Below are 23943 nucleotides of genomic sequence, written 5' to 3' on the forward strand. Positions count from 1 at the left end.
ATCACCCCACCCCCGTTAGCCTCACCAATCGCCGGAAAAATCCCATTGGGTTTGTTCGATTTCTGATCGATTTACTCACCAGAAATCAACGCCGTCACCTCTATTGCATTCCCTGGACCTTAGTCTTCAAAAGCCCTAACCTTCCAGCCGTCGATTGCTCGCCGATCATCCTCCCAAATCTTAGGGTTTTGGGGTGAATCGAAAAAGTTAAACCCAGCCCATTGAAGCTGCCAGGTCCCAGTTAACCGGCCGGGCCGGGCCGGGTTTTAAAACAATTATTAAAAGTAAACGTTCATCCATGCTACAGTAACATTCATTACTTCCTCTAACTAGTTGTCATTTCCTTTGTTTTCCTCTACTTAAATAAGTTTTATTTAGAAGAATACTTCCCTTAGATGTATAGGAACGGATCTCATATATATCAGAAGAATACTTCCCTTAGTTGTATAGGAACGGGTCTCATATATATTTAATTCCCTATTTTACTTTTACTTCCTTATTCCTTCTAGAATCATATTTGAACTTCGATTATATCTCTCTAGGAATATATGTCATAGATTGTTTATTTAGTGTGTGCAGTAAGAAGATATTTACATGTTTGACCCTGAGGAAATTTGGGCACTACATAACCACATGAGATTTTGATCTCAATGCTGATGAAAAATATGTTTACTGCATATTCCAGTAGCTTCTATTTTCTGTGTGTTTTTCTCTAATCTTCTTCTTATCGTACTAACCAAATTGCATACAATGATGGCATCTCTCACTCTTTTACATAAGTTGAAGCCCATTATTTTAGAGACTGTTATCACTTCTTGATTTCGGCTATGTATTTTAACTTTAAATATGCGCTTTCATTATTTCAGCGGAAAATTCAAAAAAAAAAAATTGTGCGATTTAAAAAAACAAATTAATTAATATTTTAACAATATTTTAATCTATTTTCTACAAAATATAAATTCATAACTATGTCAGTTAGGGGTGGGATAATCCGGTTAACTGAACCGGTTTATCCAAACCGAAAACCGGACCGGTTTCGGTTAAAAACCGAATGTAAACCGAACCAAATTTTCGGTTCGATTACCGGTTAACCGGTTGTCAAATTATCCTTTAATCCTTCAAATTCTTCAATGTTTCATTTAAGTCTCTAAATTCAAATATTTATTATTTTATATATAATAATTTTTTTGCTTTTATATTTAGGGTAAAACCGGTTTAAAAACCGGATTTCGGTTAACCGGTTTGAAATTTTTTTTAAACCGAACCGGTTTTCCAGTTTTTTGAATTTCATAACTGATTTGTAAAAAAACTTAATTTTCAGCTCGATTCGGTTTGGTTTTCGGACTATTTATCCTACCCCTAATGTCAGTTTGTTTGTACATGCAAACTGGCCTTTGGGTGTACATCTCGAGACTTTCACCAAAAGGTCAAAGCCATAGCCATTCATTGTTGCCGTCTCAAAATCCTAATGAACATATCCAAACAATGATAATATTGCATATATCCATTGCCTATATATAACCATTACTATTTTTCATGCACATATCATTCGCTCGCAAAGAGATCTCCAAGCAGTAGTGCTCAACTTAATACAAGCAAACAATGGCGGTGGTACCTGAGGTGATTTTAGGCTCTGGTGATGGAACGATGCTGATGATTGGGATGGGAACTATGGCGGATCCTCCAGTTGATAAAGAAACAACGAAAGTCGCCATCATTGAGGCAATAAAAGCAGGCTACCGTCATTTTGACACTGCATTCATATACCAATAGTAGAGGCTTTGCGTCTTGGCCTCATAAAATCTAGAGCCGAGCTCTTCATCGCTTCTAAGCTATGGTGCAGCTTTGCTGAGAAGGATCTTGTTTCTCAAGATGAGTTTGAGGTATTGCATATCGTTTCTTCTTACCTTTTTAACGTTAAGATTTTCAAAATGCAAACGTTTGTATTTTTTTTTTTAATAACTCAGAAGTCAATTAACTTACTTGGTTAACAAGTTTTATGATAATCTAGGATCCTTTAACAAATCTAATTAGTTATCTTGTTTGTTTGCATGTAGTAATCTTCAATTGGATTATCTTGACTTATACCTAATACATTGGCCATTTAAAATAAACCCAGAAGTGTGTCAATATCCCATAGCAAAGGAAAAGTTATTGCCCTTAGACATGAAAGTTTGGGAAGGCATGGAAGAATGTAAAAATCTTGGCCTCACAAAGGCCATTGGCGTAAGCAACTTCGCTTCCAAGAAGCTTGAGGAGCTCCTATCCATTGCCAATATTCCTCCCACTGTCAACCAAGTAAGATTAATGTACATTTACTTATGAACAGTTTATTATAGTTTTATTAGCTCTAATGGGTACTTTCTTCTTTCTTGATTTTGTTTTATAGGTTGAGATGAACCCAATGTGGCAGCAGAAGAAGCTGAGTGAGTTTTGTAAGACAAAGGGTATTCACGTAACAGCCTATTCTCTTCTGGGTGCACATAACACCAAACGGGTAGATAATAGGATTGTAGAATGTGATGTGCTAGAAGAGATTGCCAAGGCTAAAGGAAAAACCACTGTGTAAGTTTTAAAGGGGTTACCAAGTGATTAAAACTTATACGGAATGGATTGTTTGTTCAATTTAGTACAAATGAGTTGAGAATAACTGAATTAAAACATATATAAAACCAAGTAAAGAACACGTTCATTTTTACATAGTTCGGCATCAAGCCTACATCCATGGGACCATATCCAGAGGAAGCAAATTCACTATAAAATACTTATGAGTTCAAATACAAAGCAAGATAACCATAGTAGTAAAACACTCCCTGTTTTCTACTCAACAATTCTATCTTCTTTGGTTCAACTTCAAGCGATCACAGCAAGCTTCACGTACACAGCAACGTTATGTTGAAGAAGAGTTCCTCTCAAGGTTCAACGATGAAGATAGGATAGTAACTTGCACTCAAGCTTTTTGTCACAAAGAAATCAACATTCAAAGGATCTTACACAAGGATAAGTGATGAGAGTAATTTTAAACCTACCAAAGCATAGTAAGAAACCTTAGCAAAAACTATAACCTTAGAGAATATTCAGAGAGGCAAAACAATGTAATTAGGTTTCTTGTGAAACAAAAACAAAACGGGAGAATATAAAGTGATCAACACATTAAAGGTTGGGGCACAAAAAAGTTAAATTTTAACTTTATGTCTTTCTTTTTGCACAAGACATTTTGGGACCACAAACAAAAGAAATATTCTTTTTCTTACACATCGAATAAACAAGAGACAAGTGTAGAAAATCATAATCTAATTTACAGTTGTGTAACTACAGCTGGTGTTCAGGCTTGATTCTAATATGAAAATCAGGGATCTTCAGCCTTGATTCTTGTATTAAAATCAAGGAGTTTTTATTTCTTTCTTCTTTAGTTTGTCCTAAACTTGTATAAATAGCTAGTCTGTTTCTAGCCATAATCATCACAGAATAAAGCATTTGTTGTTCTCTCAAAAATCTAAATGGTATCAGAGCAAAGTTGTTGAAACCTCTCTACCATCTCTTGTCTCAGTTCTTCCTACTGAAATCTCTCAGCTCTTCCTGTTGAAACCTCTCTCAACCTGTTGAAAGCTCTTCTCTCAACCCAAATACCGTTATTTCAATCTGCCATGACAAAATACGTAATGGCAATTGATAAAGAAGTAACTAGTGAGACATCTCTGAAATCACAACTGGTCAAAGAATTACTAGTTCAAACAGCAACCGTGAAGTTTTTGAGTCCAGCAGTCATTGTGGATCCGATGGCTCAGGTTTTCCCATTACAGGGCACAAACTAAATGGAAAAAACTACATCCAATGGTCTAATTCAGTGATGATGTTTGTAAGAGGCCGAGGAAATGATGATTATCTTACTGGAACAACAGTTCAACCAACTAAGGATGCTCCGATATTCAAAAGGTGGAAGGTAGAAAACAGCACAGTTATGTCATGGCCGATCAACTCCGTGAATACCTATATTGGGGATGATTTCCTCCTTTACGAAACTACTCAAGAGATCTAGGAAGCAGCCAAGCAAACATACTCAGATAAAGAAGGTACTGCAGAATCCTTTGAGATAGAAGGAATACTTCATGATTTGCATCGAGGGGATTTACCAGTCACTCAGTACTACAGCCGTCTCAATCACTATTGGCAGCGACTTGACTTACATGAGACCCACGAGCGGAACTGTAGTGCTGATGCAGCAAGATTCAAAAAGATTGTGGAAAAGAAACGAATATACAAATTCTTATTAGGCCTAAATAAGAATCTTGATGAAATTCAAGGTAGAATTTTGGGAACTAAACCTCTACCAAACACCCAAGAGGTAGTTTTAGAGGTCTGCCGAGAAGAAAGTCTAAAGAAGGTTATGTTAGGTACTCAAAACAATCAACAGATTACTGAGGGATCTGCTCTTGCTGTAAGGGAAATATTTTCCTCATCTAATGACAACTGTCAAAGGAGAGGAAGACCCTGGTGCAATCATTGCAAAAAACCAGGTCACACCAAGGATACCTGCTGGAAAATTCATGGCAAACCAGAAAATTGGAAGCCTAGGGAAAGTCGTGGCCACCATGTTTCAGTTGAGGATAAACCAGCATATCCAAACCCAAGTCCATTCAGCCAGGAACAAATGGAAATTCTACAAAAATTGATCACTCAATCCACACAAGGTTCATCATCTTCCAATTCCAATTCTATCCTAGGATCTGGATCTTTGGCCTAAAAAGGATCTAGATTTGGGGAAGACGATTGGCAGTGCTGATATATGTTCGGGCCTTTATATCCTCAAGACCACTGATTTTACTGAAAAACAACCTCAGTCCACAGGTGGTGAAAATTTACCTTTTTCTGTTTGTGTTCCAAATAATGAGAATAGTGTTATGTTATGGCATTATCAATTGGGTCATCCTAATTTCATGTATCTCAAAAAACTTTTCCCATCATTATTTAAGAATAATTCCAAGAATTTTTAGTGTGAAATATGTCAATTATCTAAACAAGTTCACAACTCTTACCTAACTCAGTTTTATAAACCATCTTACCCTTTTTCAATATTCATAGTGATGTCTGGGGACCATCTAGAATAAGAAATGTTACTGGCACTAGATGGTTTATTTCATTCATTGATGATCACACTAGAATTTCTTGGGTATTCTTAATGAAAGACGAATCTGAAGTAAGTCAAATTTTCAGAAACTTCCATACCATGATTCAAACACAATTCCATTTCAAAATACAAGTTTTGAAAACCGACAATGCAAAGGATTATTTCAATTCTTTTCTAGGTAATTACTTGTTAAAAGAAGGAATACTTCATCAAAGTTCATGCATTGATACCCCATAACAAAATGGGGTAGCTGAAAGAAAAAATAGGCACTTGTTAGAAGTTGCAAGATCACTCATGTTCTCCACCAATGTTCCAAAATTTTTTTGGGGAGAAGATGTTCTCACTACCACTTATCTCATAAATAGAATGCCTTCTCATGTGTTAAATTTCCAAACTCCTTGTCAAATCCTACTCAAATCATATCCTCATACTCGGCTAATTTCTACTCTTCCACCAAAAGTGTTTGGTTGTATGGCCTTTGTTTATAATAAACAACCAAACCAAAGTAAACTTGATCCAAGGGCTATTAAGTGCATCTTTCTAGGGTATTCATCGAGTCAAAAAGGATACAAGTGTTACTCCCCCATCACAAGAAAATTCTACAACACAATGGATGTAAACTTTTTTGAAAACTAGCCATATTATCCCAAAAATAATATTCGGGGGGAGAATAGAATCCAAGAATACCAATTTTGGGAAACAAAACCTATCAAGACACCTATAGCTCTCATAGCCGAGATACCAATAAGAATACCTGAATCTGAAATGCTCATTATCAATCTGAGTCTAATCCTTCTGAAGCCAAGTCAAGTACTCCAACTCCACTCATTTCTCAACCAACTCAACCTCAAACTGTGGAAAACAGTGAGTTCATTGTCTATTCCAAGAAAAAGAAGGAAAATCAAGAAGATATAGAGGACCAAACACATCCCAAGCTAGTCCATGAAGATGAACTGAATCCAAATCCAAAGCAAACACCTTCAGGTAACACTAATAACGATCTCATTGAGTTTGATCAGGTAGAGAATAATGATCTTGATTTACCTATTGCAAAAAGAAAAGCAACTAGATCATGCACAAGCCACCCAATCTATAACTTCATCTCTTACAAAAATTTGTCAATAAGATATCGTGCATTTGTTGCCAATCTTACTGATATTTAGATTCCGAACAATGTTCAAGAAGCACTACAAGTACCTGAGTAGAGAGCTTCCATTGAAGATGAAGTCAAAGCTTTAGAAAAGAATGCCACATGGGAACTTACAGAACTCCCAGAAGGGGAGAATCCAGTGGGATTCAAGTGGATTTTCACAATAAAATACAAAGCAGACGGAAGTATTGATAGGTTTAAAGCACGACTTGTAGCAAAGGGCTTCACTTAGTTCTATGGAATTGACTACCAAGAGACTTTTGCACCTGTTGCGAAATTGAACACAATCAGAGTCTTGTTATCCCTGGCTACAAACCGTGACTGGTGTCTTCATCAACTAGATATCAAGACTGTTTTTCTTAATAGTGACCTAGAAGAAGAAGTGTATATGCAAAATTCCCTCAGGATTGGAGACTCAAGCTAATATTAACAAGGTATGCAGACTCAGAAAATCTCTTTATGGGCTCAAATAGTCCCCTCGAATTTGGTTTGACCGTTTTACCAAGGCTGTGAAAAAAGTTGGGTGTTCACAATGTCAATCTAATCATACCTTATTCGTAAGATAATCTTTTGGGGGAGCATTAGCCATCATCATTGTATATGTAGATGATATAATTTTGACAGGAGATCATGAGGAGGAAATAAGTAATCTCAAGAAATTCCTTGCTAAAGAGTTCGAAATCAAAATACTTCCTTGGAATGGAAATTGCTCGATCAAAGAAGGGAATTGTTGTCTCGTAGCGAAAATATGTCCTTGATTTATTAAAGGAAACTGGCATGCTTGGCTATAAACCTACTGATACACCTATGTATTATACTGCAAATGTGGGAGTTGCAAAAGGAAGTGCTCCAGTCGACAGAGGAAGATATCAAAGACTTGTTGGAAAACTTATCTATCTTTCTCACACCAGGCTTGATATCAGTTTTTCTATCAGCATGGTTAGTCAATTCATGAATAATCCAATTGAGGAACACATGGAAGTTGTTTATTGGATTATAAGATATCTAAAAATGATTCCTAGAAGGGGATTGTATTTCAAGAAAACACAAAAAAGAGATGTGGAGATATTTACTGATGTTGATTGGGTTGGGTCCATAATTGATTGAAGATCAACTTCAGGGTATTGCACGTTTGTATGGGGAAATTTGGTTCCCTGGCGTAGCAAGAAACAACCAGTGGTAGCAAGAAGCAGTTCAGAAGCAGAATTTAGAGCTATGGCACAAGGAATATGTGAAGGAATTTGGTTAAAAAGACTTTTATAGGAACTGCAAATTCAGTTAGAAGATCCTATGAAGATGTTCTGTGATAATCAAGCTACCATAAGCATTACAAAGAACCCAGTCCATCACGATCAAACAAAACATGTGGAAATCAATCGACATTTTATTAAGGAGAAGATAGAAGAAGGAATCATCTCAATGGTTTACACTCCAACTACTTTCCAGACAATCGACATCCTCACTAAGGCTCTTCCTAGAATGAGTTTTGAAGATTTGAGATTCAAGCTGGGTATGACTAATATCTATAACCCAGCTTGAAAGGGAGTGTAGAAAATTAGAATCTAATTTACAACTGTGTAACTACAGCTGGTGTTCAGCCTTGATTCTAGTATGAAAATCAAGGATCTTCAGCCTTGATTCTTGAATTAAAATTAGGGATTTTTTATTTCTTTCTTTTTTTAGTTTGTCCTAAACTTGTATAAATAGCTTGTCTGTTTCCAGCCATAATCATCACAGAATAAAGCACTTGTTGTTCTCTCAAAAATCTACAACAAGTGTAAAGAATAAGACAGAAAATCAATCAGGGAATAATTCTGTCCAGAAGTGAAAACAAATACATGAAGTGTGATTTGAGGAAAAATATCTGTCAAAACCGTTGTGAACACACATAGGCAAAAGTACTCACACTTGTGAAGGTGGTTACCTTTAGACGTGTGTGAATAATGGATCATAAGATGAAAAAAACACTAACAATCGCCCCCTTTGTCACTTATGATCAAAGCACATTTCAAAGACAACATGTTGGAAAAACATTACTAAAGAGGAAAACAATAAAAGCAATAATGAAGCATAAAATCACTCCCCCTCAACAAAAGATCTCCCCCTAAGCAACACACAACAGGAAGAGAGTTACCAAGGATTTCCAAAGGAGGGCATATCAATATGACAATCAAGAGGATATGCATAACAAGGGAGAGATTAGCAAAAATACAACCAACCAAACAGATCATTAGCAAAAATAGGAAGCATAAAAAGAAAAAAAAAAGAAAAAAAAAACTAACACGTTCTGCTTATAAAGTTTCTGCATATGAAAAGCAACAAAATAAAATGTGATCACATAGAGACAATAGGGATCACACTAACAACCAGTCAATGTCAATAAAGATAAAAAGTTTTGTAAAAAAAATGAGAGTCCAACAGCTCGGCTCAACAACAGCAACATCATCTCTCTCTCTTTGATCATAAGAGATCAGCTTTTGGGACGAGAGGATCTCCTAGGGGGCTTTCTGCCAACAGTTTTGACCCGAGTTCTAGATGTATAAGCTGAAAGAGGATCAACTATAGAGGTGAACGTAGGAGCAAGGGTGGCCACACTACAGGCATCCTCTACAGTCTAAGAACCAACAGGAGGAGTCACATTGTCAGGTTTTTTTTCTCTGTTTAAGGGATCAATTTCAAGAGCAGCGACAGAGGCAAAAGTTTCTTTTGCACTTTGCTCAGCAGTAGCTCCAGACTCAAGTTTATCTACATCACTTTCTTCATCAATTTCTGCAATGTCTTCGAAAAGGACTGGATTTTGACCTCCAGGAACAGTATCTCTATCAACAGTGTTGGCATTCAGATCAGCTTGAGGTTTAGCAGGGACATCAGTCTCTTTAGCAAGAGTAGAGCTAGCAGGGCCATCCTTGGAACCACTTGAAGTTCTTTTACTCAGAAGTTAAGCCCTGGTTTCTTTAAGGACTGTTTCAAGAGAGTCAACTCGAGCCATCAAGGAGGTGTGAAAAGAGTCTACTTTCTGATCAAGAGCCTGCAACAACTCAAACACTTTTGACTGCCAAGCACTAGATTTTACAGAAGGGGCTTAAGAGGATGAAGGGACATCCACAGCAGGGGCAACAGGCTTGAGGGTTTTAGAAGAGATACTTCTAATTTTGAGGAACTGATAATTTTCAATAATTATTTACCCTAGAGCCAACTCCTACAATAATTTTGATACATGATTTTTATATTAGAAATGAGTTTCATGGGAAACAAATAGGGTGTAAAATGAAAGAAAACTAAAGACCCGTAAGCACTTGGAATTGATGCCCTTCAACTATTGAAAACGAGCATCCAACTTCTTCGGATCCCATTTCTCTTCTGTACTTTTTCTAATTTCTACTTCTTCAAAATGATTAACCTAATTTATAATAGCTAGAATTAGAATATAATAATGCAACAAAAAAGTGTAGAAACAATACCATGAGAAAATTTAAAATCATATTATTGCATAAAAAGAGGTTTCAAACAAAAATTTACCTCCACATCATTGAATTGGGAAGAAGAGTTATCTGATTCTTTAAGATTGCACTCTTCCATGTTTGGTACTATGATGCAACACGATTCCTATTGCTGCAAGGGGACGAGTCAAATAGGAATGGCTAAAATCCACAATGACCAGATAATGAACCATAATTACTTACAAACAAACAAAAGTAAAATTTCAGAAATAATTTCCAGAATACTGTTATGATAACAACAACAGCTGCAACATAAGTTAAACAAACACAATATAATGTATTATGGAACGTAGATCCAGGAGCAAATTAATTTAGAAACAAATTGTACACCACCACCTTGGAAAAAATCATATGTGCCGTAATATGCTGAAAAGAACCTAGCAAACCAGTTTCAGAAAGAATTTCCAAGGCATATTTTCGCAGATTTATTACCAAACCAGCTTGTGAGCGACTGATTTCCATCCCAAGGAAGTATCTCAAGATGCCTAAATCCTTGATTCTGAATTTGGCATCAAGATATCGCTTGACTTCATCAATGGCTGCAAGATTGTTACCCGTTAGTAGTATGTCATCAACATACACTAATAAGATCACCAAACTGGTCCCATGAGTCTTAGTGAATAACGAGTAGTCATTTTTGGACTGTAGGAAACCATACTCTAACAGTGTAGTGGTAAACTTGTGATGCCATTGTCTGGAAGCCTGTTTCAAACCATATAAGGATTTCAATAGTTTGCAGACCTTATTTATGGTTTCAAATTGATTATTCAGACCTGGAGGAACCTTCATATATATTTCCTCATTCAAATCTCCTTGAAGGAAGGCATTATATACATCCATTTGAAAGAGACCACAATCATTCATGGCTGCAAGTGCTAAAATGGTCCTAACTGTAACCATTTTAGCTACCGGAGAAAAAGTCTCGGTGTAATCAATACCTTCTTGTTGCGTATACCCCTTTGCAACTAATCGAGCCTTATATCTTTCAATGCTACCATTTGACTTAAGTTTCACTTTATAACCCCATTTACACCCAATGGCCTTATTTCCAGGTGGAAGAGAAACTAATTGTCATGTTTCATTTGATTCTAATGCCTAAAGTTCTATATCCATGGCATTCCTCCAATTCTGGTTAGTTATGGCTTCTTTAAAGGTTTGTGGTTCAGTTATGTGAGATATGGCAGAAAGCAGACTTTGATATCTAGGTGAAAAATGCTCATATGAAATAAAATTAGAAATTGGGTGTTGTGATTTAGAAGGGACAGCATAATCTTTTTGCCAAACGGGTGGTTTAGATGGTCTTGTGGACCATCGGACAATGTTTGGAATAGGCTATATAGGTTCTATTGATGGAGAATCTATGGAATTTTTGGAAATAGAAACTGGATGTGGAGCTACCATTGGATTGTCAAACTAAAAAATCTAATTCATCATGAAATTGTGTAGTAGAAGGGAATAATGGTGATGCATGAGATGAGATGTGATGTTATGGTCAGAATATGGAAAAATAGTCTCATGAAATATGACATCCCTACTAACAAAAAACCTTTGAGATTGAATGTCAAATACTTTGTAACCCTTTTGGAAGGCAGAATAGCCTAAAAAAATGCAAGGAACTGCTCTTGGACCAAACTTGTCTACTTAGGGCAGTATATTGGCATAACAAAGGTAACCAAAGACTCTAAGATGGGAAAGTGTGGGAGGTGTTTTAAACAACATTTCAAATGGTGACTTACCCTGTAACAGTGGAGTAGGAATTCTATTTAGAATATAAGTGGCAGTCAAAATACATTCCCCCAAAAAAGTGATTGGAACATGAGATTGGAATTGTAAGCTCTAGCTATAGTCATGATGTGTCTATGCTTTCTTTCTACAGTTCCGTTTTGTTGAGGTGTGTAAGGACATGAACTCTCATGAATAATTCCATTGGAATTCAAAAAATTTGTGAAGTCATTACTGAAGAATGCAGTACCATTATCTGTCCTAATCTTTTTGATGTTGACAGAAAATTGATTATTAACCATGGAAACAAAGTTTTTGAATATATGTAATGTATCCGACTTAACAGTCATAAGATATGTCCAAGTGGCACGAGAAAAGTCATCCACAAGAGTTAAAAAATATTTGAAACCATTATGAGTAGATTCCTTGTAAGGACCCCATATATCAGTATGTACCAGATCAAAAATTGTATAAGTGATAGAGAGACTGATAGGAAAAGGCTTTTTGTATTGTTTAGCTAAAGGGAAAACCTTACAATGAGGGAGTGATTCCTTTACAAACGAATTATGTAAGGAAGTGTTAGTAAATGATCCATATACGCAGCGGAAACAAAAAAATATAATACAAGGACCGTTTACATGAGCTAAGATCAAGGGTATAATTTTACAATTTATATTAAAGAAAAATCTACACAAAAAGGTTAATCATGAGTTAAGAGAATCTTACGCACGTTTGGAGGCTCCACCACGTTTGTCTTTGAACGTTTTGCTACCGACCCAAGCATAGGATCAAACCCACGTAGTCCACATGAAAACAATCACAAAAGAACCAAAGAGGGATTTGCTAGATCCTCTTTGGCTTTAAGATTAAGAAGAAAAGAAATCAAATTGAATTGATTTTAAGCAAAAAGTGTTTCTGCTGTGGGAGAGAATGAGAAGGGCTGCTGGGTGTTTTTATTTTAAAGAGAAATCAATTACCTTTCAATTAACACACACTTTTCTTTTATAGTAAATCAAGTTGCCCTATTCCCATTTGGAATAAGCTTGGGCTCCAACCCAAACATCCCATGTTTCCAAACACTCCCAATTTGATATTTTATTTTCCATCATTATCTTAATTAAAATCAATTAATATATATTTAATATATATTAACATTTAACAATAATGATAATATATTTAAATATGTGCGAACACATATTTAAACGTAATTTCACTTATTTAATTTTTCTAACAAATTAAATAAAGGCTACGACCTCGGAAAATTTAATTGCACTATGAAATTACCAAATTACCCTTTCGCCTAAAAAGACGAAAACGCCCTTCTTTCTTCTTGGCTCTTAAATTATCTTTTATGTGTGTGACCCATAGGCTCCTCATCATATCGGCAATGTATAGTATCGCGATTAACACCAATTAATTGTCTCACTAATACACAGACCAAGATTGGCCCCTAGCAAGGCATTATGGCCACCCGATAGATTCGAATTCAACAAAATAGCTACATGTCAACGATATGGTTACCATGCAATTCGATCCTTTCATCATTCGTTATCTCGACGAGACGAAGGCATAGAAATACTGTCAACCTTCGATTACTCTCGATATTATGTATTTAGTTTCTGGACCAATGACCTGTATTATAATTCAGATAGAGCAACAACTCAATCCTACTGTGGCCACAGTTTTAGTGTCATTGCCATATACTGAATTGCGTCATGAGATAACTTTTCCCGTACCCGGGAGTGATGAATCCTCTGTCAATCCGCAATAGTCTTGATACACTCCTCGATACAGCCAATCACCACCGTATTGACAGCTCTGAATAGAACTACGTTAGGCTAGTGTCAAACTGCACCAATCGGTGCACAAGGCGCTCTGGTGATCTCAAGTCTAAGGATCACCTATGCCACCATTCGTTAGAGGATTTGTTCCATAGACACTGGGGTTACCATCCATATGGAATCCTCTAGTGGGTCAATCCAGTGAACTTGCTGCAGTAAAATCGCCTACAGCAAGCACCCATGTGTTGCACCAGGTTGTCACCAAATAACCTTGACAAGTGAGATCAATCACTACCTTTCGACAGGGTCGTTCAATACCATGATAGCCTTACCGTATTATCTTTGCCCTTACTTCAGAATAATACTGGGGTTACAGACGTTTCTAGAATGGCCACCTTATGTGCTCATAGGGTTCTCACTATCAAGATTTGAAACACTTAATACCCTCGTCACGGTTCTACCATTCTAAGGACATATATCAATACATATTGCAATAATAATGATTTATGAGATATAGAATAAAATGCCTTTTATTGATTAATGAACATTATTACAAAGAGTCAATTCTACAATAATTGATTGGCTCTAGGGCATCTACTCTAACAGGAAGAAATCAACTTTATTCTCGAAATAGATGCATGACCTAGCCTATGCCATATGTTATTGGAAAAAGCATTACAAGCAGTCATGGTTTTATTCGAATGAGAAAACAAATATGAATTCGGTTTTTGAATCAGATAATAAAATCCATTGTGCTCTTTACCAATCGTTATCATTGATCCATTCCATAGGTCCTGAAACAAACTGAATTTTGGAAAAAAAGAAACATATACATTGTTATCTTTGCAAAACTTTGACACAGATAACAGATTGTATCTAAACTGTGGTATGAATAAGACTTTATGTAGTTTAAGTTATGGAGAGAGGCAAACATCACCAGTATGGGTTATTGGGACAGATATACCATTTGGTAATTTAACAGTAGGACTGATGGAGGAATTATAAACATGCACATTATCCAGGCATTGAAAATCAGATGTCATATGATCATTAGCTCCCGTATCTAATATCCATGCATTATGTAAAATAGAAACCATAAAAGAATGAGGAGTACTTGCGACATTGGTAGCAATTTCAAGAGCACCTTGAACAACATTAGCAGTAAGAGAAGGTCCATCCTTGCCCAACAACGTCAGAATTTCTCGATATTGGGCTGGAGAAAAAATCGATGTAGTCACTAGTGCATTCTTGGTTGAACTAGAAGATAACTCCTCAGTTGTGTGTTCAATATTATTGGCCGCATGTGTTTTATGGTTGAAATGCTTCTTGTTTCTGCCTCTTTGGCAGTTCTCGGGATAGCCATGAAGTTTCCAACAAAAATCAATGGTATGATTTGTTAGATGACAAAATTCACATTCCATCGCCTTCTTTTTAGATTGCTGACTGTTACTTCCTGGATTCCCTTGATTTTTGGAAATATTGTGTGTAAAAAAAACAGTAGTATCTGATTGAGAGGTGGTGGAACTGGTGATACCCCTCTATTTATCTTCTTGACTAAGCATGCCATAAGCAACATTCACGGTTGTTAAAGGATTCATTAGAAGAATTTGACTCCTAACGGTTGCATAACCCTCATTTAGACCCATCAGAAATTGCATTACTTTCTGAGTTTGTTCATGCTCTTTATAAACTTTGGATGAAGGACAAGAACATCTGATAGATGGGACCATAGAAGAATATTCATCCCAGAGGAGCTTCAATTGCGTATAATAAACTGAAATTGATGACGAACCTTGTTATATTGTAGCAATGTCTTTCATGATTGAATATATGCTAGAACCATTGATCTCATCAAATGTTTCTGGCAAATCTTTCCAAACAGTTGCAGCGTTGGTTCCATAGATGACTCGACCCACAAGATCTTTAGAAATACAATTCATTATCCAAGACTTGCGTTACAACGATCCCACTGTTGTGCCTGAATCAAATCAAGAGGACGCGGGAGTGTTCCATTAATAAACCCTAACTTGTTCTTCGCAAGGAGTGTAATTTTCATCGCTCGACTCCAAATACTGTAATTGTCACTTCCTGTTAAAATTTGGCTAACGATTTGGCTCCCCGGTGTGTCAAAAGGGTGCATGTATAATGGATTATTGTAATCGGCAGCCATGGACACAACTTGAAGATTCTCTGAGGTATTCAACGACATTGTTGAAAACAAATGATCTTCAAGAAAGATTGTAAAGAATTTGAGTAAACTGAATGATCTTAAATGAAATTGGAACTAATTGGAAGCAAAAAAAAAAAATAACTTGCGGAATTTGGACTGAATTGAACCCAAGATCAAAGCTCTGATACCATGTTAAGAGAAACGAAACAGAGAAAAAGAATTGAGGAAAATTTATTCAGTCAACTCAACTCTGTTTTACAACTACTACAGCTCTTTTAAATAACTAATTACAACCAATTACAACCAATTACAATATGACACTTGGACTTCAGCATTAATAAAAACTAATATATATAATTAAAAAATAAAAGATGGAGCATGAGGGCTTTATAAGAAAAGAGAGAGAAGACATTTTTTTAAGTCTTGATGGGTCCTTTTTGTTTAATCACCTTTCATGGTAAATTATACCTGGAGGAAGAGACTGCTTCAACTTGTCAGGTTTTAGTTACATCAAACACACAGACTGTGTAAAGGTACATAGAGTAGCGAACCTTAAACTTAACCACACCCTTGCCCCTCTAAATTTTAATAGAACCAGCATCCTTCCTTCTTGCAGTAAGAAGGAACACCCATTTTATCTCGTGAATCTGCTTTGGCTATGGATCAAAAAGCAAGTTTTAATGACCTTGGGCATTCTCAACCATTTACATACAAAAGAAACGCTATGACACAATGGTAAAAACATAGGACTCAAATAATCTACAGACACACTAAAATCATGTTTTCTGAGAACATTTGTCAAGTACATCTTTCAAACAAATATTTACACAATCAGTTTAATTGCAAGTACAACTTCAACCACCGTAGTCAAAGACATGAATCACTATGACACTATAACTTTGGATGCATATATCAACAAACCTAACCTGAGATAAACACAAATTTAATATACTATAGAAATCTAACCCGGTAAAATTTTCTAACCCAAAAATTGATTTTTTGTCAAAGATTTTCGCAACATAAGAGCAAAGAGCATAAATGTAGCACAACCTCACAACATCCCTATACGGTTCTGGCGTGATGTGGTGGCGTCTACTGGGTTTTGGAAACCAGGCATGGCGGTATCTATAGTGTTCAGTGAGGAAACTAGGTTCGGGTTGTTTTTGTGAGGTGTGGAGAACAATGGTTTTGGTGTGCAATATGTCACGACTCAACTATTTCCCTTCGGACTCGTGCGGCCTTAGGTGCCAATCTCTCGACAATTGCCCTAAGTCAGCCTTGCTCGCTCACGCTTCTAGCCTTGCAAATAAGAGAACACTCACACAAACTCACTCACAAGAGATGCTAGAAGAGAACTTTTTACTAATGAGAGAAACTTTACGATTCTTGGATGGTTTGGCCAAATGAAGGCCTCCCCCTTTTATAGTAAATGGAGCTTACAATTAACGGTCTAGATCTTCCACAATCAACGGTGGAGATTAGTTAACTCCAAACTACCACCTACCAACTACCATTTACCATCTACCAACTACCATATTAATTACAAGATTCTAGCATATATAAGAGTATACTAGAAGGTTCTAGAGTATCAAGGTGACGCACACCAAGTGTTTGATGAAATGCTTGAGAGGCGCACAAATGGAAGAAATTTTTTGTTTTGGTTTTCGAGGGAATTGACTTGGTAAGGTGGTGATTTGGCCGATGATGTGACACCATCCACATCAACTACCACGTCAATTGGTATGGGAGTGTTAGTGAGAGGATTAGTTGATGTAGCATTATTGATCTTCTAATATCTTAACAACCTTAAGGATCTGCTTGGGAGTTTCATGGTAGCGATTATGAGAGTAAACCACCGTAGCGGTTTTGAAGGGTTTTTAGTAGCGGTTTTTAAAACACTCAACCTGTGCTTAGGAGTTTATTTTTTAACGGTTCTGACAGTTTTTTAAAATGATAAATTTACATATATGCCCGTAAAAATACCCCAACTTCAATCAGTACTTGAGAGTTTTGTTTTTTCAATTACAAGGTAAGGGTTCTTTGTTTGTTTTCTACTTATTAGTATTTTATAATTTCAAATGTGATAAAGTCTTCTTATCCTTCTTCGCCATTCTTTGCAATATCTGGAATGATTGAAAAATTATAGCTTCACTTCTCCAAGAAAGCATCGAGAAATGAGTTTTTAATAATTTTTTTTTTTTTTTTGATGATTGCTTAAAATTATTTTATATTTAATATGGTTGGAAATGCGCATAATATGTTTAAAAAAAAAAATTGGATATAATTGGGATAGTTCTATAGTGGATAGGGTATTTGTGGAATAAAATTTTAAAACCAACTAAAACACCTCAATTTGGGGTGTTTAATTAGGGTGTTTTATAAACCCTTCAAAAATACACTACACTGGTTCTGAGGGGTTTTTGAGCCAGTCAAAACTAATGCATAAAAAATCTGGCAAGTAATAGTTTTAGAATACCTCAAAATTAGTCTAATTAAAAACCCTCAAAACCAGTAAAAAAAAAACTCCCAAACAGACCTAAAATAGCTTATGTCACGAGAGAATTATTTGTCCATTCAAACAGCTCAATTTCTGTTTCTTTCTCTTAGTGACAAAAACTTCCCAAGTTGGCCTCAAATCTCAACTCATTGACTTGTTATAATTTATCCTATATATTAAGTTTAAAATTTCTAAGTTTAACTTTTGTCAACAGCTAAATGTCATTTACAATACTATCGTTTATGTACATATGTATTGAAGAATATTCTTTTGATGTAGCAAAAAATGAAGTTTAATTTATTTGTATATATAGAAGAATATATATATTTTTAGACATTGATAACAAAGTTATCAGACAATGTCTCAAGAATAAAAAAAAATAAAAATAAAAATGCATCAAGTTTAAATATATTAAATGAAATATTATAGAATAATGAATATAACATGTTTATTATAAAGTGTAATATTTGGTTGATGAGTGAATAATTTAATTTTCAGATGGCATTGAGATGGGTTTATGAGCAACGGGTGAGTTTGGTAGCAAAGAGTCTCAACAATAAGAGAATGAAAGAGAACCTTCAAATCTTTGACTGAGGAGGAGTCAGACAGGATCAGTCAACTTCCTCAGCAAAGAGGAGTCTTAGCTGCCACTATATGGTTCACAAGATGCTGATCTAGAACTTGATACAGAAATATGAACACAATATACCACCATATATTTGCTTCATGTTGGATATCACCTAATAAGTGTTAATATTGTATCGGAAATAAAGCATTCCTGAAATGAAATCAAAGTGTTCTACATTATCCATGCAATTTTAGGATTCTTCATTCAACAAAGGATTCAGTAGATGCTTGAAAAATAAATAATCAATGTTTTATCTTCGATATTCTCAATACTATTTCTCTCCTTTTCATTCAACAAAGCATTCGGTTAGTGACAGCGAGAGAAATCATTATTTTAGAGATGGGAGGAACTGGGCCGGAGTTAGAGATAGCCAGTGAAATCGTCATTATTTTATTTTGGGGGTCAAAATGTTATGTTCAACGATTAAGGGGACTCAGAAAAGTGACTTTAGGAAGTTATAACGACTAGAGGGGCCAAAGTTCAGTTTTACGAATGACTGGGTAAAAAAAAAACATCTTTTCAAAAATGAAGTTAATATTTGAGCGGAAGACAATTTTAAGAATTTACTTTTGACCCCCATTTTTTTGAAGGAAATAAAGGAAGCTCCACAGTTTCACATTATACAAGAGGTTTGAACATATATATATAGTTAACTAAAAAATGTAAAGGTTTTATTTAAAAGACAAATCTAATTGTAAAATCTAATAACTTGCCAATTATGTGTTTAATAAAACAATAAATGATATATTTATAATATATAACACTAGACTCAATAGTCTAACATATAACGGTATATTTTGATATTCTAATTAAAAACATGTTAGATGACGCTAATCTTAGTAGTCTAAAACATTTTGATTATTTTTGTCAGGCAATTAACTTAAATCATGTGATTTTATGACTAAATGTATTTTTAAACAAACCATCAGCATACTGGTAACTACAGTTGGTAAGGATTAGTATACATATGAGAATATCTCGTTTTCTTGCACCTCTATTTGTCTGTTTCAAAAAGACTTTCAAGATTCAACTCCAATTGTGAATTGATAATTAATACATATCTCCTCTCATATTCCTTGTCCTTACTAGTATTACATCTTATTTCCCACAAAAAATATAAATGTTGTTTAGGCTTCTACTTTGCCTTTATCATCAATTAAGTAATCAATGCTAAAAGCTTAAGCTAATTAGCAAATCCAAAGTTCCAAGTTTCCAGGACCCAAATAAACAAACGAAATAACCAAGTTTCCAGATAATAAAAATAAAGTTGTGTAATAGACAATTTTGTAGTAAAACAAAAAAAGTTAAAACTTCGAAATGTGTTTACCCAAATCCCGTAACACAAAAAGGACTTGCTTTCTACGTAATTAAACAAAACATATGATATAATGGTGTGAATAAAATTATATAGGATAATCATAGGGGCCTGTTTGCCACATAATTACATACGCCCACAAGAAGGCATAGACTTGGTTAAGCTTGATACCTGAGGCACTCTACAACCTAAGTTCTAACAAAAATCATAGACCTTTATGATTAAGTTAATGCAACAGAGAGACTGGCTACTCACTCACATTTGATAGACCTGTATATATGACGAACAAAAAACAATGAGGCGCGGAAACCCACTGTCCCAAGCATAAGGAAGAAGCCATAGCAGATGCAAGCCATGTAGCCAAAGAAAAACGAGGTCTGCATAAAACCAGACATATCCGATCGTGCATAATAATAATACAAGCAATATGCATAGATAAACACACCAGTAGATCCACCACAAAGGAAAGACCTGTGACAAATCAATGCCTCAAATCAGTCCAAAGATTGCACAAAGGTAAATTAAAGCTTATTCCCAGTTCATAAATTTAAAGACCACAGATACATAAATTTGCACTAAATTCAAAATTTTACAGCTAAGCATAACTACAAGATAAGACAATCAATTGATCCGAAGATGGCATAATAAGTCAAGTTACATGTTAATCTTCTGATGTATGAAATAGAAGTACAAATGCAGTTATACAATCCCAAAAAAGAAGCAGCTCAATAATACCGGGTAACAACAAAGGACTAAAACAACCACACCAGATTCACATTATTGTATCTGGAAAACACTTAAGAGATTCTACGGCACGCGTCATACACAAGCATAAATGAACTAAGGTCTTAAATTACTCAAAAATGAACAATCAATCCAAACAGCTCAACTGCACCAAAAGCAGTCAGGTAATAGAATAATTGAACTTTATATCAAAAGCAACTGAGATTGGTTGTTAATAAGTTTTTAACTCTAATAAGTTGCATCTTAATTTTCATAACAATTAGGAAGCGCCTTCCAAAGTTAGCCAGTCAGTCACATATTCAGGTAAATAGATTAATCAAGATTTATATGAGCATCTTCGCTTGTGCACCAAAATATAACACCAACAACAATAAATAAACAGGCCCCAAAGAAAATACTTGTGTTGCAAGAGGCAGCCTAGCTAAACCCTTATCAAACTGGATAGCAATGTGCTCCACAGTATGCAGAGGATTGTAATTGAGAAATTATTTTCTAATTTTGGAAAATTCCGAACTTAAAGGAACTAACTGATTAACATTAAAAATGCCTTTTATAATCATAAATGGTAAACAAGACTAGAAAATAATTATAAATTTTTATATTGTGATGATTAGAAGTAAAAAGAAAATGAAGAGATGAAAATCTAATCAGATAATTTGTGTACCTCCACCACCATTCATGATCTTCAGCAGCAAGTTGGAAGTATGTCAAAGCCACAGTAATGAAAGCAGTAACAATCAGCAGAATAATGAAGACAATAAAGAGGATGCTGTATATTGTGTAAATCCGGTGGCCCCAAACACTGGCAAATATGTAGTAAAGCTCGATATATATAGCACTGAAAGGGAGAAAACCTGCCATTGCCATCTGAGGAATGGCACTCCTATACCAAGGCAGCGGTGGGATCTCTCTAGGATACTTTGTGGTACGGCAGGGGGCTTGGAACTCTGCTTTAGTGTTTTTACCAGCAATACCACCTAACACAAGTAATGGTGATGTGACTAATGTCCAAATGAGAACTATAACCACAATTGTGCCAAAAGGCAATGCTGCAGTTGCACTATAAGCAATGGCAACAGTATTAAGAAAGCAGAATGTCAGGAACAGTGGCCCGCAGAAGAGGCATCCAGTCAGCAACAGATTCCTCACCTGTGAAAACAAAAAGTTAAAAACTAAATTAGTTCACAAACCAGACTTTAAACAACAGTACATAACAAGCTATATTCAGAGCTAAGAAGTGCATCAGCGCATACCCAGTTTGACCCTTCAAGCTGACAGTAGAAAGAGGAAGCTGTATATCCAGCAATCCCAGAAGTGAGTGCATATATGACCACCAGTGCAGTAAATAGAGCTCCTCGGTTGTATGGATAAAATACACCAACCAGTGCAAGCATAAATATAAATACCGTGCTGGAACAAAAAAATGTAATAGAATAAGAACAAGGCATCAATTATTGGCAAAAAGAAAAACATAAAAATAAGCTAAGCACTTAAATCTGAATGAATCAAAAGAAGAAAGATCCTTACAGAGTGAACAACTGGGTACCGGCACCAAGGGCAGCAGCAAACAAAGACTTGTGTTTTGGGAATCGAAACACATCACCATGAATGTACTTCCATCCAGTCTCTTCTTGGTCATCAGCAGCTTCCTCATCTTGGGCATATCTTTAAAGAATCACACACAAACAGTCAATGCATAAAAGAACATGAACAATCAGTAGATGTACAAACAAATATCAACCAATAATTCAAAAAATAAATCTTACTTCATGAAGTCATTCTTAAGAACCCGCATGAGAATCGTAGCTAGAAAACCAGTCAACAATAGAACTGTCACACATGAGTTTATGATTGAAAACCAATGAATTTCCAAATGATGTGGCAGTGAAGAAGAAAGCGAGTATTTTTCCATCCTCTTTTCAAAAGGGGTGTCAGTCTCCTTCCATTTCACACTGTACATGAACTCCGCATCAACATCTTTATCCTCCGTCAAGTCCACCAAAGAATGAGGGTCCATTCGCGCACTGATCTCAATGACACGATCCTTGTTGTAAAGAATATCAAACTGAATATGTTTGTAAAGGAAATACTTGTACTCGCTCGGGTAAGTTTTCCCTTCCTTGTCAACTTTACCAATGAAACCCCAAATTGGCAAGTCATCATAATACATTTGGAAGTAATAGTCCTTCTCCACAGCACTCCGAAACTGAGCAACTTCTTCCTTGTTCAGCTCCTTCCTACAAACAACAGTAGAATCTTTCTCGTCTCTGAAGTTGAGTTTATAAGGAGCACTGACGAGACGATCCCCATTCAACACCTCACCAAGGGCTTCCTTCTTCTCTTTTATTACAGCATCTGCCCAGTGAATATATAAACCAAACAAAATCACAATAAACTTCAAAGGTCTAAAATTCAAGTATCAAAAAAATATCAGCATACCCACATAATAAAATAATTTATTTCCCTAAAAAAATGACATGAATTACTAAATAAAGAAATAAATAATCTTCTTTCCAAAAACCAGAAAAAATATTCATTTCAATTATTCAAATTCAAACAAATATGCGAATTAAAAATAAATAAATGCAATTTAATTAGAAAACAAATTCATATAAATTATTTCAGAGAAACAGGTGAAACAAATAATTTACAAAAGTTAGTTAAGATAAAAACCTGGGGAGCAGAATGGCAGATCGAAATAGCGATAAGTTTCACTGAAACCAAATAATACAACTTAATAAATAAATAAACACAATTAGCGCATAAAAATCAAAGCTTTTAACCTAAAATAAAAAAATTAAAAAAAAAGGAGGCGCTCAGATTAAACGAATAAAATACAAACAAGATCTAAAGAAGAGGGAAAATGAAGAAGTTACCTGGGGTTATGGAAAGGGCCAACCTTGTTGGCGTAGAGAGGGACGGGGTCACCGACCTTGAAGCGGTGATCGGAGGCATCGGATCTAACGTGGGTGAGGCAACAGCCGATCAGAACTCCCAGAAGGAGAAATTGTATGAAATTGTTGGTCATAGTTTTGCTGATTTTTCTGATGATCAGTAAGTGTAAATGGTATAATTTCAAGCGGAAATGGAAGAGCAGAAAAGTAGGAGAGGATATGTATAAATATTTATATATGAAAATATAAATAATTATCAGATTTTCTTTTTTAGTTTTGCCTAGGAGGGATTCTTTCTTTTAACGTTCTAGTCATTTTAGGGTAGGAACCACAAAGATTGTCTATTTAAAATGATTTTTTATGAATTAAGGTGCATCGGATTTTTAACATAATTGATAGGGACTTTATGGATGC

The 23943-nt window shown here is 35.4% G+C and overlaps 1 protein-coding gene and 1 pseudogene across 1 annotated transcript; one reads left to right on the top strand and one right to left on the bottom strand.

Annotated features, from left to right (window-relative positions):
- The first annotated feature begins 1602 nt into the window (after positions 1-1602).
- Positions 1603-18646, top strand: LOC116126608 (annotated as a pseudogene).
- Positions 18647-19829: 1183 nt separating this feature from the next.
- LOC116126618 (transmembrane 9 superfamily member 2) lies at positions 19830-23663 on the bottom strand. Its single transcript, XM_031412297.1, has 7 exons — positions 23512-23663; positions 23309-23349; positions 22402-22990; positions 22163-22300; positions 21889-22045; positions 21300-21784; positions 19830-20362 (listed from the first exon to the last, which is right to left on the bottom strand). Exons 1-7 carry the CDS (start codon positions 23661-23663, stop codon positions 20143-20145), a joined length of 1782 nt encoding a protein of 593 aa, XP_031268157.1. The 3' UTR covers positions 19830-20142.
- Positions 23664-23943: the final 280 nt, after the last annotated feature.

Source organism: Pistacia vera, unplaced genomic scaffold (assembly GCF_008641045.1).
Source record: "Pistacia vera cultivar Batoury unplaced genomic scaffold, PisVer_v2 Contig181, whole genome shotgun sequence".
Lineage (NCBI taxonomy): Eukaryota > Viridiplantae > Streptophyta > Magnoliopsida > Sapindales > Anacardiaceae > Pistacia > Pistacia vera.